Raw genomic sequence first — 23,215 nt, forward strand, 5'->3', positions numbered from 1 at the left:
TTTTTTAGAAGGGACCCAACCGGGAAAACCAGGAAATCCGGGGAAAAAACGGGAATTAGGATTTACCGGGAACTTCTTAAAAACTGCCTAAAATACTCATTCTAGGTAACAATTTTGATTTTATATTAGTCTTGTAGGCCATAATTTGGTCTTCAAGAATCCTTTAAACCTTCAAACTTGTTATGTTACTTGGAATTAATTAACTTTATAACACATACACCATTATTATATTATATCTTTCCTTGATTTTTTTAAGTGTTCTCAAATCATCCTCTTGATTCTTTTAAGATTATTTCAAAAATCATCATTGGAATTTCCTGGTATTTCTTTTCTCAATTCCAATCCCCAACTGAGAATAACATATTTTTACCTTACTACATATTACATATTGTATTCTTTAGGGTTAACAGTTAAACGTAATAATAATCTATGCTTCAAGTAAGGATTTGGGTAAAACTTGTGATGGTACTTGGGGTATGTTACCATATTTAGCTTTTTCAATTAAACCGGGAAAACTAGGACAACTGGAAAATCCGAATAAAAGGTTTTTAAATTCTTAAATAAAATGGCCAGAGTGCATTTGATTCAAGTCCGTTATCTTCAAGCCATATTAGGTTATACATTTTTTTCCATCGTCTATAATCTCGGGATGCCTCAAATTTTCTGAAAAAAAGCTAAACTCTGGTTCCTATATCTCTTCTTAATCTTGAAAGTTGTCCAAACCTAATATGTTGAAAATGGTCTAGGAAACTTTCCAAGCGCTAAAAGTTTTTTTCAAAGACCTGAATTTCGATAAATTTTTGAAGGCCGGAAGCTTTAGTATCGGCAAACATCGAACAATCATGTAGTAGAATCTTCTTCCTTTTCAGAAGTTCTTTTCCAAGCCCATCAAATTGTGTTTTCTACAGGTCCGGAATCTACAAATTTCCAATCTCAGATTTCATACACATTCTATGTCTAAAATCATGAAATCTTTTCTATATTTTAGAAACATAAAATTTTACTCGGACTGTTAACTTATATTCTAACATATCGTAAATTAATCTACGCTTTCTTAATTTGTTTTAATTAAAGATTTTGAATTACTAAGTACCAGCATTAAACAAAGAAATGTCCAATATCTCTAAAAAATTATTCCAGAATCTTACAACTTTGTTGAAGATCGAGATTTTTCGAGAAAATTTTCCTCGTTCCAGAAGAATGATAATTTTTCTTAGACTACGATCCAGAACAGTTGTCTAGGTTCGAGAGCCATGAAAATTTGTCTATTTTTTGAAGTTTTACAGAACCGGGAACCGAGATCTTCTAAATTGCTTGCCTTAAAATTGAAAAATTTGTCCAAGACTGCACCTCATTTTTTTTTATCTATTTCAAGATTTCCTATTAATTTTCTATGTTCAATCTTTCACATCCCGTAATTCAACCAATTCGCGATCTAAATCTAAATTATACTTATTCAACGGTTGGTTTCCAAAAAATCGTGGCAGCAAAATGAGAACTGTGTGAGAAAATGGAGGTTAGAAATTAACATATTGATTATCCAATTAATAGTGATTTTACGAAATCACATTTATAAGATCCTTCAACAATTTGTTTTATTTTAAAAAGCTTGTAAAATGCTCATTATGGTTTGTAAATTTTGTAATATTTATCAAAGCGGATCGCATTCAACGACAGATTGGATCCATATCTTTAATATCTTTCCGATCAATAAATGTCACTATTGCATGGTGTCTACTACCTGCAAAAACCTAGAAAACCGGGAATTTACAGGGAATTTTATTTTTTCTGGAAAAACCTGGAATATTCAGGGAATTTTGGTTCCACTCAGGGAATTTTCCAATTATCACTTCATTCGTAATTCAAAAGAAGTTTTTCGTTCAGTTTCTCGAAACGTTTCTTAAGGACACTGAACTTGACAAGCATCCGACGGCTAAGACAACGTGTGCGAACGAGACAAGTTCATTCAGAGAGTCTTGTCACGCTCGCTCTTCGCTGATTTGTATGTGGAGGATCAAAATCGTCGTAAAAAGGAAACAGCCGAAAAAGAGAGACTGGCAACCGTCAAAAGGAAGCATACGAAGCATGTATTGTATAATAATAAGCATGTCAGACAGCAGCAGGTCTGAGACCCAACATAGAATTTTTTTGAGCTTCAGAGAGGGTCGGAGATCTACTGAGAAATGTTTTGAGCTTCAGGGTAGTTCGTAGATCTTGAGAACAGAACTACAAACAAATTAAAAGTTATTAACAGAAATTCATAAAAACAAAATCACAAGAGAGGTCGCAGATCTTCAGATAAATGTTCAAAGAAATTTTCAAAACTTCAAGCAAGCAAAAATAATTTCAAATCAATTTGTAAAACTATAAGCGAAATTTTGCAAATCTTCAGGGAAATTCGCATAACTTCAGACAAGTCCATGAATCTACAGTGAAATATAAAGTATTTCACAGAAGTTTGGAGATCCTCGAAACATTATTCAACATCAGAAAAGTTCGTAGATCTTCAGAACAAATCTACAGAACTTTCAAAAAAAATCACAGGACTTCTGAAAAAATAACAAGAATTTCAGAAATGTTAATGGATCTTCAGTAAAAATTGCAGAACTTCAGGGAAGTTCGGCGATTTAAAAAAAAATATTTACACGATTTCAGGAAAATTTGTAGATCTTGAGAGAGACATTTAAAACTTCAAAAAAGCTCAAATATTTTCAGATAAATTTTGACAACTTTAGGTAATCTTCAAGGAAATTTTCAAATCTTCAGGGTAACCCTAGAGGAATTTACAAAACATCAGAGAAGTTTGCAGATCTACTGAGAAATTTATTGAGCCTCAAGTTTTTTTTTTGTAGATCTTGGGAATAGAGCTACGGAGCTTAAGACAACTTTACAGAACTTTAAAGATATTTGCAGGAATTTGACAGAAAGTTTCACAGTTTCGCACAAATGTGAGATTTTCAGAAAAATTCGTTAAATGTCACAAAAGCAACTCAATTCCAAAAACAAATCGCAGCGAAGTACAAAAGTACAATATTTTGCAGAACTCCATGGAAGTCGGAAATAGATAGATCTAAAGAACTTCAGAGAAGTCCGTAGACCTTAAGAGAAGTCTGTAGAATGTCAGAAAGTTCGTACGTTTTTAGAAAAATTTGCAAAACTTCAGCAAAACTCGCAGATCTTCGGGAAAGTTCGCCGATCTTTAGATAAATAATCCACAAAGAAATTTAAAGAACTTTAGAAAAGTTCGTAGATCTACTGTGAAATTTATTGAACTTCAGGGCAGTTCGTAGATCTTTAGTGCAGCAATACAGTACTTCAGAAAACTTTACAGAATTTCAGGATTCCAGATGGATAAATAGATAAAATAATAATGTGTATAATTTGTATGCACCTAGAATTTTTTTCATCCGACCTGGAAAAACCTGGAAAACTCAGGGAATTTGATTCCTTGGATTGAGTAGACACCCTGTATTGGTAACTTTTTTCGTTATTTTAGTCATTGTATAAAATATCCACTACCAGCCCTGCGTATTGTAGAAGAATTCTGCTGACAAAATTTTATCATTATTTCTAAAGGGTTATTTTTGAACACCTTTTTTGTTTAAGCTAGTGTTTTTTTTTTAATAACCGGGAAAAACCGGGAATTGAAAAATTGAATTTGAATGGACACCCTGATTAAAACACATGCAATCACTTCAGCTTTTCAGTATGTTTTTAAGCAACATTTCAGCATCAGGCAAAAGAAATAATTAGTGTTTTGAGTTCTTTATTAAAATATCTAAAATCTAACATTTTTATTTTCGAAATTCGCAAAATTACCAACATGGCGCAATTCGAAAAAAAAAGTTCTAAAAAATTTGGAATATCCGAACATCCCAGGGAACAGCCCTATGTAAGATTTTAGATAATTCAGACAGAATAATCAGCAATGATCGAATAGTCCTCGAGATCCCTATCTCGCAAGGTTTTCTGTCCTTTATTTAACGTCGGTCTCTGTTCCGCAATCTAGTGCCATTCACCGACGGACATCGATTGCCATCCAATGACGGCAATCGAATGTGCAGGAAGGCAGCTTCAACACCTGCGTAGGATATCGCACCCATTCAAACACATAAGGGCCGGGACCAACGGCTTTACTTCCCTTCCGAAGGAAGACGTGACCAGAGATTTTTATGCCTCAGAAAAATCCCACCGACCTCGGCTGGGATTGAACCCAGACTCATTGGGGTGTTAGAAAGCAGTCACGCTTACCACAACACCACCGGCGCCGGCTCGCAAGGTTGTCTTGTTTGCTCTATTTGCGAGATTTTTAGCACAATGGCTACTTCGTCTCGTTTAAATGGAAAAGAAAGGCATCAGAAGCAGGACCCCCAACAGAGTATTTTGATACAAAGTTTAATTACATGTTAAAAAACCACCTATGTGGCTACTTACTTCGTCGCTGCGCAATTATAAATAACGATTTAAAGCATAACAAACTAATCGTAGACTAGAAAAAAAAAAACAAAACAATTAGCACACTCTGGACAAGTCATAGCCGCCTCACTGGGGGAGTAAAACAGAGCCTCCACAGAGCAGGGATGTCCCGACAGCCGAAATAATAAAAATACACTTCTTCGTCAAATCTGGTGGTAGAGCCCACTGTCCTTGAGGAAGGTCATCACTGCTGCCGGGTAGAGGGTTCGCCGCCGAGAGCATCGCTGATGCTGGCCGGAATACCGTAGAGTTGCCAAAGGTTCTCATATTGCAGACACACGCAAAGAAAGTGTTCCACATTGCCCCGTCCACAACTGCGACGCTACCTTCTGATATCGATGACTGATTAGTTCTTCCCACTTGTCGGTGGTCCCCTGGCCATTCGAAAAGGTCAGCGACCGAGACTGCGATCATTCGATCTTCCAGGCATCGCATATCGAAGTGGCGATCCAGCGTTTGACGTGCTGTAGCGGTACTTTACTAGAGTAGCGGAGACCCGATGGTTGTCCGCTTCTTCCTTACCATGCACTCCACAATGGTCAGGGATCAAGGCGTATACTGTGCTGACAGGTGCAAAACGGATCACACCTTGGACCCATGGACGTACTTGGGCCTCGGATTGGAGAGCCTGGATAGCACTGTGCGAATCCGTAAGTACCACCACTGGATGGGCGGACGGGGTGGTTGCCGCTACGTGTATGGCAGTGACTTCAGCCGAAAATACCGAGCATTGCAGAGCTAGGCTGCTACTAACACTTGGGCCGGAAACGCCGATACCTACACCAGTTCGACACCGCGATCCGTCGGTGCACGGTGCGTGTTTTTGGGGCAGATTCATGCGGTCAGTTCTGCAACCGACCTTCCCAGAGCCTTGGAGCTATATCCTGCTTTGACATTATTCTTCATCCGGTTGTCGATTTGAACTTGGGGTAGTTGCCAACTTCTTTCTCCCAGGGTGGCAAGTGAACCAGTAAAATGGGATATTTTTTTTACCAGGAAAAACCGGGAATTTTAAAGTAAATCCAGGAAAATTAATACTTTACAGATGCATGTAAGTTTTAAATGATGGCGTTATTATTTATGTGTGCTGTGTGCAAAATAATATACCTGTATATTCAATACACTTTGATAATCGAGCAGAAAAGCATCAGAGCTTTCGTCGCTGCTGTCATGACAACGCATCCTTGCTTTATGTTCTCAGTACAAACACGATGAAAGCTCATATAGATCAGTGCACGGTATTGCCAAAACTGTTAAAAACTTTTTTAATAGATCTACTTAGTGTTTTAGATGCACTTCCACAGTTGCCATTTTTGCAATAGTATTATTGTGTGGCAAGCACAATCATACTCTATGCCTAGAGAGTTCGAGAAATTTTTCAACCCGGAAAATTCCTAGACCGGGCCGGGATCTGAACCCAGCCGCCTCCAGCATGGTCTTGCTTTATAACTTCGCCTTTACCGACTGAGATAAGGGAGGCTAAGGGAAATTGGTTATTATTATTATTATCTTTATTATAGAGACTTTCAGCCTTTAGCTGGTTCGTCTCTACAGGGAAAATTGAAGTAAATATTTAATAATAGCTGCATTATTTGCTTGCGGACTAGTTTTGATTTTTAACACTCCAAACACTATGCTTCCGGTAAAATGTGTAACGGCAAATTGGCAATGTTTGAAAAATCATTGCTCTGCAATTTATCGATGGATTTTAAATCTATTGTAACCGTTACACATTTTACGGAAGGCTTCGTGTTCTGAGTGTAAATGACATAAATGCCAATATCGCCAAGGACTAATGTACCCATTTAGTTTTACCAGGATTAAGGCTTGAGTGCTGTGCTGTTAATTTTCATATCATTCGATTGAAGATGAACCAATACAACCATTGAATGAATTCTGTGAAAACGAATTCCCACATGACCATAATTTGAAGAGCCCTTTTCTAATTCGAAGGTCATCATCACTGCCAATTGAGTCACTCACTATCATTTGATATACGACAGTGGAGTATCGAAGAAACCCAGCAAAATGTGTTGTTGTCGGGTCAATTTTAGGGTTTATGTCGGGTCAACATCGGGTTGGGGTTTGGTAAACGTCAGATTGGTGTCGGGTTGGCTTAGCTTTTTCGTCGGAATGTCGACCAGAGCTGCGTTTATGTGTAGCTTACACTCAATTGACATGAACCGGATAAGCACTGATGTATTTTAAATATTTTTTTACTATCTGGTTTGACACATGATATGCAGTTTAGTTAGCGAATGCCCTTTGGTTGGTGAAAAGACGACACTGTTTTTTTTTTAAACCAGTTTAGAATGCATACGAAGCATATAATTTGAAGTATTTTACCAAATACATATATAATATTTAAGACGTTTCTCCCTGATAGAAGAATTATAGGAAATTTGCAAAACTGATAGATTTAAAGCTTTGTTCAAAAACCATGATTTTTTAATGGACAGACCAGGAAAACCGGGAAAAAACCAGGAATTTTAAATCAGAAATTCACTTGCCACCCTGATTTGGCGGCCGTGCGGAGGATTCTTTTCCCTCCTCAAGGAGAAAGATCCTGTTAGCGTACATGGTTTTAGCGGAGAAGGCAGCGGCCTTGTTGGCAATAGTATGTACGGAACCGGAAAGAGGAAGTATTCGTGCTTCGATGCAGGCTGCACCGGCGGGCGTCGACGGGAGAAGGCCGGGTGCAATACGGACATAGCTGAGCAGGCGACGGTCGATGATCGCCCGGGCCACTTTGAATCGAATGTTGCGGTTGTTGGATCGGTGCTGCCGAGAGATTGTTCGCACCAGCTTTAATCTACTACGACAGCTGAACTTGATAGCTTGGAAGTGTGGCTCGAAGCTAGCTGAGCTTGCGGTCAATGAGAACGCCCAGGACTTTCAATGTTTTCTGCAGCGGGACGGCAGTGTCGTTGATTTTGATCGGTGGTCCGAGAGGAGCAGACATGACACCTGACGCTCTTATCGACGGATAGCTGGAAGCCGGTCGTATGGACGCATCTGGCAACAACCGAGACGGCAGCCTGTGCCCTCATCCGGGTACGGATCGGAGTTAGGCCGACGGCAATCACAAGGAAATCACAAAAATGTATACGTTGCGGGATAGTCGACTGAAGACTCCGTTCACGGCGATCAACAACAGCGTCACCCTGGGGGAACACCCGCTTCCTCACATGAAGGCCGGGACCGCGTGTTGTCAACCGTAACGCAGAACGAACGATCGGTGAGGAAGTTTTTCACGAACTGAACTATCGGGCCGTTCGATCTCCAACCGACGAATTGCCTAAGGCTCTGAACCATTTGGTGGATTTTTTTTTTAACTTTTGGTTAAAATTTGACAGATGGAAAGTTATTGATTAACCCTGCTATCCGAGCGTGGTTATTTCTGACAGACAAGAAGTTAAATTTTGACAACCTTGGCTCGAAAACCGGTAGATCGACAGCACGGGGATTTTCGAACATAGAAAGTAACTTTCGAAATGTCACTTTCAACCACGAGTTAAATTTAACTCAGCAAATGGTTCACAGCCTAAGAACGGGGGGAGTCCACGTCCTGTTAAAAGCCTTCGAGATGTCGAGGTATACCATCTCGATATAGCTGCAGTTGCTCATAGCTTCATGGAGGATGTCTCCAAGCGTCGCGAAGTATGTGTAGGTGCTAGCATTGGGCGATTTTAAGGCAAGAATCGATCTTAGTTAATCATTTTTTTTTTTAAATCCCGATTTCAAATCGATTTAATCAATCCTTTTGAATCGATTCCTTTTTCAAAATGGCACAAAAATGTTTCAAATATAATGGATCATAGGAAAGTTGGTGCATATTAACGCCAAGCTCAGTCAAAAGTTGATATTACGTTACATAAGCTAACTTGTTATACCATATCACTTATAGTAGTGATTTAGTTGATATCATTTAGAAATAAATTGTGTAGTACGTACGCAGTAAAAGTTGTGAGTGTAACATACATACATGATGAGAAAATAGTAAATTACTATTTTGATTTCATTTGACATGTGGATACTTGATTAGGTGAGTGATTTAACAGGTTAGAATATTTGTTTTATTGGTATTAAATGATGTGAAAGATAGAAGTGGAAAAGAATGCGAAGTTCTATACGAGAGACGTCTATAGAGCTATTTGATGTTTAATCGACGCATACTACTGTACCATTTAAATCGAATGAGCGCGAGCAAGAGGGAAACAGATTAGTGGGAAAACAAACCGTCCGTTCATCCATGTGTGCTAGGTAGAGAAAGACAATTAAACGTCAAAAAGGTCTATAATCGTCCCTGGAGCCCCAAATTTTCTCTTTCTTGTTCTTGCCTACTGAACTGTCACACTGGTTGTTTGCAGAAGCCATGTTCAAGGCAAGTGATGTGCAAAGGTGAAGACAAAAAAAAATCAATATTAAATTGCAAATGTAAATGCACTGAATTTTTTTTTATCGAATCAAAAATCGAATGAAAAAGATCGATCCACTCGATTTTTGTCGTGTTTGAGATCGGTTCAAAAAATCGATTAATCGAACCAAAAGAATCGATCTTTTGTGTTTCGATCATACCCCTGCCAAAACGCATATTGTCGGTTGTCGAAAAGGCAACCGTTCTCGAAAAAGAACACATCGCAAGGTAAAGGGTGATACGGTCAAAATTTGGTCAATATCAACTTGGCGTATTTCTTTCAATTTTGCATTTAAAAAACCTGAACACCCCTCATTTTGAAGGTGTGTGTGTGTAGAATGTTGCTCCTATTTTGATTTTGGAATTCACTCTTCAGTTGTCAAAATGCCGTCCAAGCAAGAAGAGCAGCGTATCAAAATTTTGCTCGCGCATCGCGAAAATCCGAGCTACTCGCACGCAAAGTTGGCAAAATCGCTAAAAGTTGCCAAATCAACCGTTACAAATGTAATTAAAGTGTTTGGGGAACGTTTGTCAACAGCCAGGAAGTCTGGATCGGGGGGAAATCGAAAACCGGAAGCCGCTGAGACGACAAAGAGAGTTGCCGGTAGTTTCAAGCGAAACCCTAACCTCTCTCTCCGAGATGCCGCAAATAAGCTGGGTGTATCGTCTTCAACCGTGCATCGAGCCAAAAAACGAGCCGGACTATCGACTTACAAGAAGGTAGTGACTCAAAATCGCGATGATAAACAAAATACGACGGCCAAAGCGCGATCCCGGAGGCTGTACACGACGATGCTGACGAAGTTTGACTGCGTGGTAATGGACGACGAAACCTACGTCAAAGCCGACTACAAGCAGCTTCCGGGACAGGAGTTTTATACGGCAAAAGGAAGGGGAAAGGTAGCAGATGTTTTCAAGCACATGAAACTGTCAAAGTTCGCAAAGAAATATCTGGTTTGGCAAGCCATCTGTACCTGTGGCTTGAAAAGCAGCATTTTCATAGCTTCCGGGACTGTCAACCAAGAAATTTACGTGAAAGAGTGTTTGAATAAACGTCTGCTGCCTTTCCTGAAGAAACACGGTTGTTCCGTACTGTTTTGGCTGGATTTGGCATCTTGCCATTATGGTAAAAAGGCCATGGAGTGGTACGCCGCCAACAACGTGCAGGTGGTTCCCAAGGACAAGAACCCTCCCAACACGCCAGAGCTCCGCCCAATTGAGAAATACTGGGCTATTGTCAAGCGGAACCTAAAGAAGACCAAAAAAACTGCTAAGGGCGAGCAGCAGTTCAAGGCAAACTGGCTTTCTGCGGCGAAGAAGGTGGACAAGGTGGCTGTACAAAATCTGATGGCAGGGGTCAAGCGTAAGGCCCGGCAATTCAGATTTGGAAAAGCGGATGCCTAACTGAATATTTTTCTTGAATTTTATACTAATTGAACTTGAAAAAGAAATTTAATTTGATTTTTTAAATAAACGGTTTCACCGATTTACACGCGTTTTCCCTTGACCAAATTTTGACCGTATCACCCTTTAGAAAAAAAATGCTTTTTTAAGATTTGAGTTATATTTAAGTGCGTTTTACACAAGACTAACAGCGACTTACATTCTTTGTGTATCGAATTGGCAGTTTCACACAACATTCTAGAAGGTATAAGCATTGATGGATTGCTCTTTTGGGATATTCTTATTACTTTTTTACGTTTATAGAATTTTCAGTTAACCCATCTTAAAATAGACAGTTTAGTGAATAGAATCTTCCTATCAAAATATCAGCACCGCAGAGCCACACTTTGTGTTTTCACTGAAGATGCACTTGAAAGCGCTCTCGAGTGCACTTTCAGTTAAAACACAAAGTGTTCAGTAGTGCGGAAATGTTGCATTTTGATAGATATATTTTTAGCACTAAACTATCTATTTTAATATGGGTTTACTGAAAATTCAATTGGATTTAACGTGAGCAGTCTATGATAAAAAGTAATGAAAATGTTCCAAAAGAGCAATCCATTCCTGGGTATAAGGATGCCGAAAAATACAAATTTAAAAGAGGTTTTCATATAGCGCATTGTAAACGAATAAACCTTGGAAAATGCATAAACTTAATTACAATGAAATGGACTCTAGTATTTTTACGAAAGTGTATTGTAAACGAATAACATATTTAACTATCTTACTTTTGGGTTGTAGGGGGGAGGTGAACGGTGGTGAGTAATTTTTGAAAAAGGAGACATGGGTCAAAAAAGGTTGATACCCACTGGTATAGATAGACACGACGAACAGATTTTTGAACTTCAAAATTCAAACAATGCTCAGGCAGTCGGTAATTTGAATGTCATGAAGCAATGTTGTGACGACCGTTTCGTTGTTCCTATTGTCCATCGACGACGGGTTTGTGACAGTTATATAATGAACCGTCTTATTTTTTTTTTCCGGGACAATTTTCATCAAATTTTGCTCACCCGTCAAGTGAACTGACCGCGCGCGATGGATGGAATCATGAGGAAGAGGAACTCGCTACCACCGCCATCATCCATCAACCGAAAAATTGCTACGTTCAGTTTCGGCGGGTAGAAGTTTGGCAATCATGGATATCAAAAGTGGGGCGAAGGGCATATAACATAGGGATGGGATAGGTACTGCTTTGTCCGCTACTACCATTTTGGACGGAACAAAATGCGTGTCATAAATAATTAACAGTTGAGTTTTTTTTAGGGTATTGTATTTCATCACCAAACCCTGACGAGTAACAGATATCGGCGTTGGCTCAGTCGATCGGATGCACTGCTGCCCTGATTCTAGTGCTATACCATCAGTGAACCGGCAGTAGTCAAAATGCTAATTTAATTTACGGCTTCGCGCTGGGTAAAAAATGGGCAACGATTTATTTCACTGGAGATTGGAAGCAATTTCAAGAAGATTGGTTGGGGAAAGCTAAGATGTAATAAATATAATCAGATTTGATTAATGAATAGATGATGTGTACGGATCAGAATTATTTGGTTCTGAAATTATACAATGATTAATTACTGTAAAGTAATTCGTAAATACTGTAAATTCAGTCGTAATCTAACCTTGAACTGCAATGGCCCTTTGAAGCTTTCATAGGAATTATTTTGGGAAAAGTAGACTGAAGTAGAACCATAGAGGTAACTCGAAGACTAGAAGGTCCCGAAATAACGTGCTCAACTTTTTGGCTCTGTTCTGGTACTCTCTTCGGTCCCAAGCTACCGATTCACCCCTCGAAACATAGGAAAAACCAATAACCCCTCATTTTATCTGTCAAACTTTCATAGCGATTCAAAACAAACATTGCGTAGTACTAGAATTTTGACTAGAATGGGGTACGTTAATCGTTTGCTTGGGACCAATAGGCTAGTCAAGTAGTGAGCCAATTTAAAATCGTTAGTTTCGTATTGATTGTTGGTAGAACTGTGTGTCGAAAATAGCTCGAACACCTTTACAAGGTTGTGGTTATACAAAGATAATCTTTCAATGTACATTGGACCTTTTGCAATGTTCGTCAATCAGTCAATTTCTTCTAAAGCAATAACTATATAAAACTTAAATTAAAGGAACACTTAGAAAATAATACCGAAGTCGGTTTAATTGTTTACCGAAGCACATCGGTTACCAACGATTACCGTTACCCAGTGGCGTCCCGTAACCTCACTTTTTACCTGTGCGCTAACTTTCAAAACCAGGTTTAATGCCATATTCATACTCGAATCAGTTGAAAAATACACTTAATCTTCTAGTTTACTCGATATCTATCCATTGCAAGCAATATTTTGATAATTGTTTGTGTTTTGAGAGTTGGTGCACAGGTAGATTGAGGTTAAGGAAACGCCACTGCCGTTACCTCATAATGGCAACATTACCGAATAATTCGTTTATACATACAGTGCTTTCCCGATTTTGTCAGCCTGAAGATTTTGCTGAACTTTTTGGTTTTTAAGCATGAATTCGCAAGCATATCGCTCCAAATGACACTTAATTGTTTTGTCGCAACAATAACAGAGGTAACTCAAATAATTCTCAATTATTGCGACACTGCACAGTTGTACCGAGTCCCTCCCGATAAAGGTAACTATAAGTGGCGGATAGAGCTGGGATGGTTGCAATACAAGTTATGGGTAGGTATCCCATTCGCCAAAATTAAATATGTATTCCAGAGGCGTCGCGTGCCTCATTTGTTAACCTGTGCACCAAACTTTGTTCGTTATAGCACAGACAAACAGACATAACATATTGAATATTTCTCACTGTAAAACATCGTCGCTAAAACATTACCGCCATCTGTTGAGTACACTGTGGTGGGCACTACACTGAACAGATGGCGGTAGTGTGTAAACGTCAAACGCAAGGGAATTGACTATGCGCGCCACAGGTGGTGGTACTACCAACTACGATACTTTTAAATTGTCCGTCTGTTTGTCTGTGGTTATAGCTTACCACCACATATTAAAGGGTGATACGGTCAAAATTTGGTCAATATCAACTTGACGTATTTCTTTCAATTTTGCATTTAAAAAACCTGAACACCCCTCATTTTGAAGGTGTGTGTGTGTAGAATGTTGCTCCTATTTTGATTTTGGAATTCACTCTTCAGTTGTCAAAATGCCGTCCAAGCAAGAAGAGCAGCGTATCAAAAATTTGCTCGCGCATCGCGAAAATCCGAGCTACTCGCACGCAAAGTTGGCAAAATCGCTAAAAGTTGCCAAATCAACCGTTACAAATGTAATTAAAGTGTTTGGGGAACGTTTGTCGACAGCCAGGAAGTCTGGATCGGGGGGAAATCGAAAACCGGAAGCCGCTGAGACGACAAAGAGAGTTGCCGGTAGTTTCAAGCGAAACCCTAACCTCTCTCTCCGAGATGCCGCAAATAAGCTGGGTGTATCGTCTACAACCGTGCATCGAGCCAAAAAACGAGCCGGACTATCGACTTACAAGAAGGTAGTGACTCCAAATCGCGATGATAAACAAAATACGACGGCCAAAGCGCGATCCCGGAGGCTGTACACGACGATGCTGACGAAGTTTGACTGCGTGGTAATGGACGACGAAACCTACGTCAAAGCCGACTACAAGCAGCTTCCGGGACAGGAGTTTTATACGGCAAAAGGAAGGGGAAAGGTAGCAGATGTTTTCAAGCACATGAAACTGTCAAAGTTCGCAAAGAAATATCTGGTTTGGCAAGCCATCTGTACCTGTGGCTTGAAAAGCAGCATTTTCATAGCTTCCGGGACTGTCAACCAAGAAATTTACGTGAAAGAGTGTTTGAATAAACGTCTGCTGCCTTTCCTGAAGAAACACGGTTGTTCCGTACTGTTTTGGCCGGATTTGGCATCTTGCCATTACGGTAAAAAGGCCATGGAGTGGTACGCCGCCAACAACGTGCAGGTGGTTCCCAAGGACAAGAACCCTCCCAACACGCCAGAGCTCCGCCCAATTGAGAAATACTGGGCTATTGTCAAGCGGAACCTAAAGAAGACCAAAAAAACTGCTAAGGGCGAGCAGCAGTTCAAGGCAAACTGGCTTTCTGCGGCGAAGAAGGTGGACAAGGTGGCTGTACAAAATCTGATGGCAGGGGTCAAGCGTAAGGCCCGGCAATTCGGATTTGGAAAAGCGGAAGCCTAACTGAATATTTTTCCTGAATTTTATACTAATTGAACTTGAAAAAGAAATTTAATTTGATTTTTTAAATAAACGATTTCACCGATTTACACGCGTTTTCCCTTGACCAAATTTTGACCGTATCACCCTTTAGTTTGTGTTTTATTTTTCAATGCTCCATGAATTCGAGGGACCTTTTCTCATTTATTATATTAATCATTACTTAACGTAACATTTGAAAGGCCTATCATCTTGTGTAAACAAAACTTGTATGGCCCTTTTCACGCCAACCGAAGTTGGAAGAATTTCAAAACTTAACTAATTCTCGTTTTTATCACAAGGCTAACTCTTTCGACTGAAGTGTAATGAAGAATATCCCTCAAACACTTCCGAAAACGTTTTTTGATACAAAACAGTGTCAAAATCTAGATAAATTTCATGAAGTCCCCTGAGTAGCAAACATGAATTAATCAACTCTTTATTCATCAGAATAACACTATCAGAATGAAACAGGGGAAGCTCATAAGTTTTGACAGGTGCACCCGCGCAACCTTCGGTAATTGAGAGATTTACAACTGGCAAGAGAATGAGAGCGAGCTTTTGCGCTCTGCCTGCAATCAAATATCCAAGTGCACAGCGAGAAATGCACACTTTGGGCACCCATACATCACAAATGTTCTTCTAATTTGAGCATGAGCATGAGCATGATTGACCGCCCACGGTTGCTACTCTGTTATTGCCAGACCAGCTGTAATTACACAGAGAACCAATAGACGATGCTTGGGACTAGCAATCATCCTCAATGTGTAAAAACTGGTGATCTCGAATTAGGCAATACCAGCGCCAGCCGCGCCTGAACGCAGGTCAAGAAAGGAATGGGTAGGAATGTGTTGACGTGACACTCGCTTTGATGGAAGCCAAGGAGTCCTCTGCACTTCCACGAGGAATCACAGGGATGTTGGGTAAGAGGGTTGGGTTAACAGCAGGGTTCGTTTTGGTAAACGATAAGCTGAATTGATGTCCTAACGATCATATAACGCGAAGGAGCTTGGGATTGAACCCACGGTCTTCTGCTCAGTAAGCAAAAACGTTTGCCACTAGGCAGACGAGCTCCTTTTTAATCATTGACGAATCTTGATTGTGGATAGGCTTGAGATTAGACTCATGATGTTCTGCTCAGTAAGCAGAAACGGTTGCTCTAAGGCCACCGAGCCTCTCATATCACATTATAGCGTTACTCAAAGTTTTACAAAATACACGATATTTTAATATTTTTCATATGAAAGGATCTGGGACCGCGTTTTCTCCTCAGTAAGCAAGCCACTGCAACCGACGATCTTTGAAATCCTAAAACTAAAAGCTACGAAAGAGTACTTAGGCCTTCATTAAGATCCACTTTCAAACCGGTCTGCAAACAGCGTACCAGACTGCTGTTTCCGTGTTGCTCCTGTTTGACGCATGGCTGCTGAATGTTTCAATTACAACTAGTGGTGCAAACCGCCATGTATTGTGGAAAATTTGTGGTATGTTTCAAGAGGTGATAGAAGGTCTGCTTGGTTTACATCAGGCATTTGACCATTCACAAACTTACCACCCGTCTCCCAAAAAAAGCTCGCTTTTAGGTGCAATATTTAACGAGTTTTGTCATGGTAGTGATATCGACATGCTTAGAAATCGATGCATTAGGGATTAGGCAGACCATCCGAACTGAATTCAATCCTTTTGGAAGCAAACCAAGGTCGAAGATTTAATTGAGCCACATTATAAAATAGTGTATTCATGGTCACTTGTGTTCTGGAGTAAAGAAGTACAGCTATAATGTGACCATAAAATCTATACAAATCTAAGCGCTTTTCTTTAAATCATTTATACCTGTGTCGTGCACAGGTTGCACATGTGTACGCGACGCCACTGATGTATTCATATGCAGTTGCTACGTACCCGTTGGACGATGGAGCAGTTCCACGAGACGCTGGTTGGACTTACCGAAGAGCTGATCGGACGAAGACCGGTAGTCATCGGAAGAGACTTCAATGCTTAGGCAGTGGAGTGGGGAAACAGATGTACCAACGCAAAAGGGGACATTCTACTGGAAGCTCTGGCGAAGCTGGAAATTAGGCTGTTCAATAAAGGCACCACCAGCACTTTTCGCAGAGATGGCCGGGAATCATAGGCGTAGCCAGAGGAGGGTAGGGGGAGGGGTGACTCTCCCTCTAAACTCAGCAACACAAAGGCTTTCGGGGAAATGGCGTTCGGTGAAGTGGCATTCGGCCAAATTTTCCATAGAAAGTTTTTATTTCGTCCCTATCTAGCTTGAAACCTGGCTACGCCCTTGCCGGGAATCCATTTTCAACGTCTTTTATGCGGACTGAAGTCCGTCGCTGGTGGAAAACATGAATTGGAGAGTGTGTGAAGGATATAACCATAGTGACCATCAGGCAATCCGATATGGCATCGGCTAACGGAATCCTGTGGCAGTACAGAGGACGAGAACTTGCAACCTGAAGTGGAAGACAAGTTGACAGAATCGTTAGGGAGAGCATGTGACACGACCATGTCGAGGAAACTGGAGCTAAATAACAGACGGCTTCCAGCTTACTGCTGCAACGAGGCAATAAGCACCCTCCGCGCTAGTTGTCTCAGAGCCAGAAGACGTGTTCAGAGAGCAAGAACAGAAGCAGACAGAGAGGAACGTAGAGCAATGTTCCGAGCACATAAACGAGAGATAAAGCAGAGCAAGTCAAACTGCCAACTGGAGCTGGGTCGAGACGCTGCTGCCAACGACGCACACCGTGCCGTGATGACGAAGATCAGATGTCAAGTCATGCCCGCTGAAATGTACTTAGATAACCTGAAAGTTATCGTGGAAGTACTTTTCTCGAAGCACGATCCAACGACCTGGCCACCTACATCGTACGGAGACGGAGAGGGAGATAACGACGAAGTCACCAACGAGCAACTCGTAGCAGTGCCTGCTGGATACACTCGGAAAACTTTTGGAGAGGATCATCCTAAATAGGCTGACGAAATGCACGGAGAGTGAGCAATGATTGTCGGAGAGGCAGTTCGGATTCCGAAAAGGAAGAGCAAAAGTGGATGCAATTCGGACAGTTGTCGAGAGAGCCAAGAAGGCGTCGAAATAGAAGTGGAGAGGAGATCGATATATCGCCGTGATAACGATCGACGTCAAGAATGCGTTCAACAGCTCCAGCTGGGAGGCCGACGCTACTTCCAGGACCGGGTACCGATCTACGAGTCAAATATGGGACAGAGATCGATTAGGATCACGGTAGGAATTCCACAAGGCTCCATCCTTGGTTCAACGCTCTGGAACATGATTTAAAATGGCGCTCTAACACTGAAGCTACCCAAACGAGTTGAGATTGTTGGCTTTGCGGACGACCTCGTCTTACGGTAACAGGCAAGACACTGGAATGGATGGAAATGTTAGCGACCGAGGCGGTCGACATGATTGGAAACCTAATGCATGGAGCGAAGTTGCAGATAGCCCACAAAAAAAGCGAGGTGGTATTGATCAGCAACTTTAAAGCGCTGCAGCGGTCACAAATTACCGTTGGGGAGCACGCAATAAACTAGAAGTGCGTGTTGAAATGCCTGGGAGTGATGGTCGACGACCGTTTGGCTTCAATAGCCACGTAGAATACGGCTTAAGAGAAGGTAGCGAAGGTCATCAACGCGGTAGCCAGAATCATACCGAACATCTCGGGACCTAGCACTAGCAAGAGACGGCTTCTGACTAGTTTATTTACGTTGATTCTGAGGTTATGGAGGTTCAGCCTGGGGCTGACAAAAACGGGATAGTATATATATGTTTTCACTCGTATTTCTCGAGTCAAACCCGAATTTTGGTTACAATAGGATAAATTTGACAGATATAAATGAAGGTTGAACCGAAAAGTAGCGATCTTTACGAGTTTGCTACGTGAAAACCGAAAACTCGGTAAACCGAAGCGAATATCCAATAAACATTCTTAAACGTCAAACGGTTCAACTTTGCGATGGAAATTTTAACCGAAGAAACTCGGTTTGATTTAGGTGAATCGAAAAAACCAGAGAAATCGTCTGTCATTTTTTTCTGGCGTGTGCCGGACGTCTTTATTTGTAAGAGTTGTAAGAGTGTTTAATCGGTGTTAAATTGGTGAAAATGGCCAAGTTCTGGAGCAACTACAACTGGAGGAGTTTAGGCAGTTGGGAACATCTTTTGTTCTAGCACTTTTTTCAAAAGCACATTTTTGCATCTCAAAACAACGAAAAAATCTGGGAAGGAAAGGGTTAAGCCTGGCGAAATATAATAATCCAATAAAATAATAAGAAATAAATATAAGACATTTGCTAATGAGATACCAAAATGGTTTTTTTTTTTCTAAAAACTCGAAGCAACGTAATATTTGTAGTGAAATCCAAACCCTGAAAATAAAATAAAATTCCCCAGTCATCCTAATAACCTCATCTTCTTTTTCATCTTTCCAGAAAAGCCATCGCAGCACCGGCAGCATGACCCGCCGGTGGCATCCGACCTGGTCGGGTGTGCTCCTGCTGTTATTCGGTTTCCCCACGCTTCTCACCTGGGCCCAACAACAGCCCCAGAATCCCAACGATGTGCCACGGTACAACCCACTGGATCCGTTCAACCGACAGCGATTTAACAACCCTACCTCAAGCAACCTGCAACCTCAGCCGAATCCGACGGCCAGCAACGATCCGCGGAATCCCAACTACAGCAGCAACCGGGACTTCTACGGTACCGATTCCAACAGCATCGACAATCGGTTCGATCCCAACCGTGGCGATCGGGATCGGGATCGGGATCGAGATGTGCTCTTTCAATCGACCACTCCACGGGATTCTCCCTTCAATCGATTTAGCACGACACCTCGAATGCGAAACGCTTTCAACCCGGTGAGCGGTGGCCGAAATACGTTCCTGGATCAGTTCAACAATCCGCTGGGTAAGGAAATCTCGTACTTTGTGGTAGCCTCACGGATGGTTCGTCCCGGTCAGATCTACAAGGTATCGGTAAACTTGCTAGAAGCGCAGCATCCCATGACAGTTCGAGCCAGTATATCTCGAGATGGCGTTGAACTGAGCAGTGAACTGAAATCCGTACGCATCGGAGTCCCGGAAACCTTGCTCATGCGGATCCCCCCGACTAGCGTGATCGGAGAATACAAGCTACGGGTGGAAGGTTCCTACGAGAATACATTCGGCGGGTACATATTCGAAAACGAAACACGACTGACCTTCTCACAGCGATCGATGACGATTTTCCTCCAGACGGATAAACCAGTTTACATGCAAGGTGAAATGGTGCGATTCCGAACGATACCAATCACTACGGAACTCAAGGGCTTCGACAATGCAGTTGATGTGTACATGCTGGACCCGAACGGTCACATTATGAGGCGATGGCTGTCCAGGCAATCGAACCTGGGATCAGTAAGCTTGGAGTACAAGTTATCCGATCAACCGATGTTTGGCGAATGGAAGATCCGTGTGATCGCGCAAGGACAAGTAGAAGAAAGGAACTTCAATGTGGAGGAGTACTATCAAACGAGGTTCGAGGTAAATGTAACTATGCCGGCGTTCTTCTTCCAAACGGATCCGTTCATTTACGGTAAAATCATGGCGAACTTTACCAACGGAACACCCATTAAAGGCAATCTAACCCTAAAGGCCACCATTCGTCCGATTGGGTGGCTGAATCCTAAAGCTATTAACCACATGAACCGTGTTTGGAACACCGGTAATCGTCGGGAACTTGACCCGAGCATCCCGTATTATCTACAATACACGAATCCGGACTTGTACAGTGCACAGTCAACGTTCACTAGTCAGCTAAATCAACCCGATACCCAATACCAAGACCAGCGATACCAATCAAACTATCAGGAGTCCTACGTGGTAGAACGACATTTCAACTTTGACGAAGAATGGCCTTTCTGGATTAAAAAACCGATCGACACGGCCGAACAGTGGGACTCATGGACCAACACCTACCGGGATTCTCTGCCATATCTACGATTCTTCAACGGAACATACCACTTCCGGTTCCCGATGACAGAACTCTCCCAACTGTTTCAAAACAATCTCGCCGGAATGGAGGTGCTAATCACGGCCCGTGTTGGCGAACGGTTCTACGATGAAATCATCGAAGGGTACTCCATGACCCGGATCTACAACTCCTCGATCAGAGTCGCTTTCCTCGGTAACTCGCCGCAAGTCTTCAAACCATCGATGCCGTTCACGATCTACCTGATTGCGGAATATCACGACGGGTCGCCCCTCCCAATCGATCCACTGTATCCTGGCCGGATGGAACTGTCCGGTACGATTGACAGCCGAAGCGGTGGCGGTCGCAACACGTACGACGTCAAGGAATTACAAATGTCCGAAAAACCTGGCGTCTGGGAGCTAAAGGTTGATCTGCGAAACGATTTGAATCTGGAGAACAGTAAGACGACGAACGAGTTCCTTAATCAGATTCAGTCGATGCGACTAACTGCCAACTATATCCACCCCTCGGGTGAACGAGCCAGTGCGGAATTACTGTTGTTATCACATTTTTCACCAAATAACCATAACATCAAGGTTGCGACCAGCACCAAGGACGCCAAAGTGGGAGAGTACATGATCTTCCACGTGCAGAGCAATTTCTACATCAAGGATTTCCACTACATAGTCATGTCCAAGGGGATCGTACTGGTGACGGGACAGGAGATCATGTCTGGCGGTGTCCGGACAATGTCTATTACGTTGAGCGCGGAAATGGCTCCGACGGCTACGATTATGGTTTGGCACATCGGAAGGTACGGAAAGGTGATCGCGGACAGTTTAACCTTCCCAGTGAACGGAATATCCAGGAATAACTTTACGGTGTTCATTAACAATCGGAAGGCTAGGACCGGTGAGAAGGTAGAGGTTGCTATCTACGGAGAAGCTGGATCGTACGTGGGCTTGTCAGGTATTGACAATGCATTCTACACCATGCAAGCTGGTAACGAACTGACCTACGCGAATGTGATTACCAAAATGTCCAACTTCGATGAACAAACCAATGGAACTTTCAAACAGACGTGGATTTCGCACGAAGGTGACCCGGATGAGTTGGTGTACTATCCGAGTTCTACTTTTGGCGTAGATGCAAACAGAACATTTGAATATGTCGGGTTGGTGGTGTTTACGGATGGAGTTATTCCCAGGAGACCGCTAAGCTGCGATCCGGCGATGAACTATAGTGAATGCTTGAGCGGAAGGTGCTACAGGAGCGACAAACGATGCGATGGTTATTTTGATTGCGAGGATGGAACGGATGAAGCTGGATGTGAAAATAGGAACAGCACTGCGCTGGCTGAATTCCGGAAGTATCGATTCAACAGAATCTTGCGACACTATCAGAACGTTTGGTTATGGAAGGATATCAACATTGGTCCACATGGAAGGTTCATCTTCAATCTGGAAGTTCCAAAAATCCCGGCACATTGGATCGTGTCTGCTTTTGGCGTTAGCGCCAGTCAAGGTTTCGGTATGATAAGGAAGCCGCTCGAGTACGTTGGAGTGCAGCCATTCTTCATTAATTTGGAAATGCCTACAACATGCAGACAGGGTGAACAGGTTGGTATTCGCGTGGCTGTGTTCAACTATCAAACGGTGGATATCGAAGTCACTGTGGTGCTTCACAGTTCACCTGACTACCAGTTCGTACACGTAGAAGAAGATGGCATTGTTCGGTCGTACAATCCAAGAACGTCTTTCGGTGAACATCAGTTCTATATCTACATCTACGCGCAAGACTCCAGTAACGTGTACATTCCAATCGTCCCAACCCGTTTGGGCGAAATTGAAGTCACCATCCACGCGTCAACCCTTCTCGGAGCTAACCAGGTCAGTCGGAAGATCAAAGTTGAGCCCGACGGCCTGATTCAACATCGGCACCAGTCGACTATGCTGGATCTCAGTAATCGTGCTTACTTCTTCCAATACATGCATGTCAACGTAACGGAAACTCCGATCATCCCGTACGAAATCGACCGTTACTACGTATTCGGATCGAACAAGGCACACATATCTGTTGTCGGTGACGTTGTTGGGGCCATTTTCCCAACCATGCCAGTCAATACTACATCACTGTTAGCACTTCCAATGGACTCCGCCGAACAGAACATGTTCAGCTTCTCGGCGAACTTCTACACTATCCAGTACATGCGAGCCATCAAACAGCGTAACAAAAAGACCGAAAAACTAGCTTTCCACTACATGAACATCGGTTATCAAAAGCAACTCAGCTACCTCAACGGCGATGGATCATTCTCACTGTTCCGTGCCGATTGGAATCAATCCGCGTCGTCCGTATGGCTGACTGCGTACTGTGCACGAGTTTTCTCTGAAGCGTCCTTCTATGAATACGAAAACTTCATCTACATAGATCCGTTGGTGATCCAGAAGAACATCCACTACGTTTTACAGCACCAAAAGGACGACGGCTCATTTTGGGAAGTTACCTGGTTACCGGACCGTAAAGTGAACCAGTCTTCCATCGATCCCCGTAATGAAGTAGTTCGCACCAAGAACATCACCCTGACGGCACATGTTTTGATAACACTCGTATCAGTTAAGGACCTGTCAGGAGTAAGTAACTCTTAGAGCCGTAAAATTATACAATGCATGCACAAATTCTAATGGTTTTCTTTTATT

General features: G+C 42.1%; 1 protein-coding gene across 1 annotated transcript in view; it reads left to right on the forward strand.

The window, feature by feature from the left end:
• Mcr (macroglobulin complement-related) overlaps positions 1 to 23,215 on the forward strand; it is a 120,896-nt gene that overhangs the window by 79,566 nt on the left and 18,115 nt on the right. Inside the window, exon 2 of the mRNA XM_065222987.1 lies at positions 18,995 to 23,149. Within this exon, the coding sequence (XP_065079059.1) occupies positions 19,019 to 23,149 (4,131 nt within the window). The 5' untranslated portion in view covers positions 18,995 to 19,018. The remainder of the gene's footprint in view (positions 1 to 18,994; positions 23,150 to 23,215) is intronic.

This window comes from Ochlerotatus camptorhynchus, unplaced genomic scaffold (assembly GCF_037179485.1).
Source record: "Ochlerotatus camptorhynchus isolate MF236.1 unplaced genomic scaffold, CSIRO-AGI_Acam_v1.1 ptg000015l, whole genome shotgun sequence".
NCBI lineage: Eukaryota > Metazoa > Arthropoda > Insecta > Diptera > Culicidae > Ochlerotatus > Ochlerotatus camptorhynchus.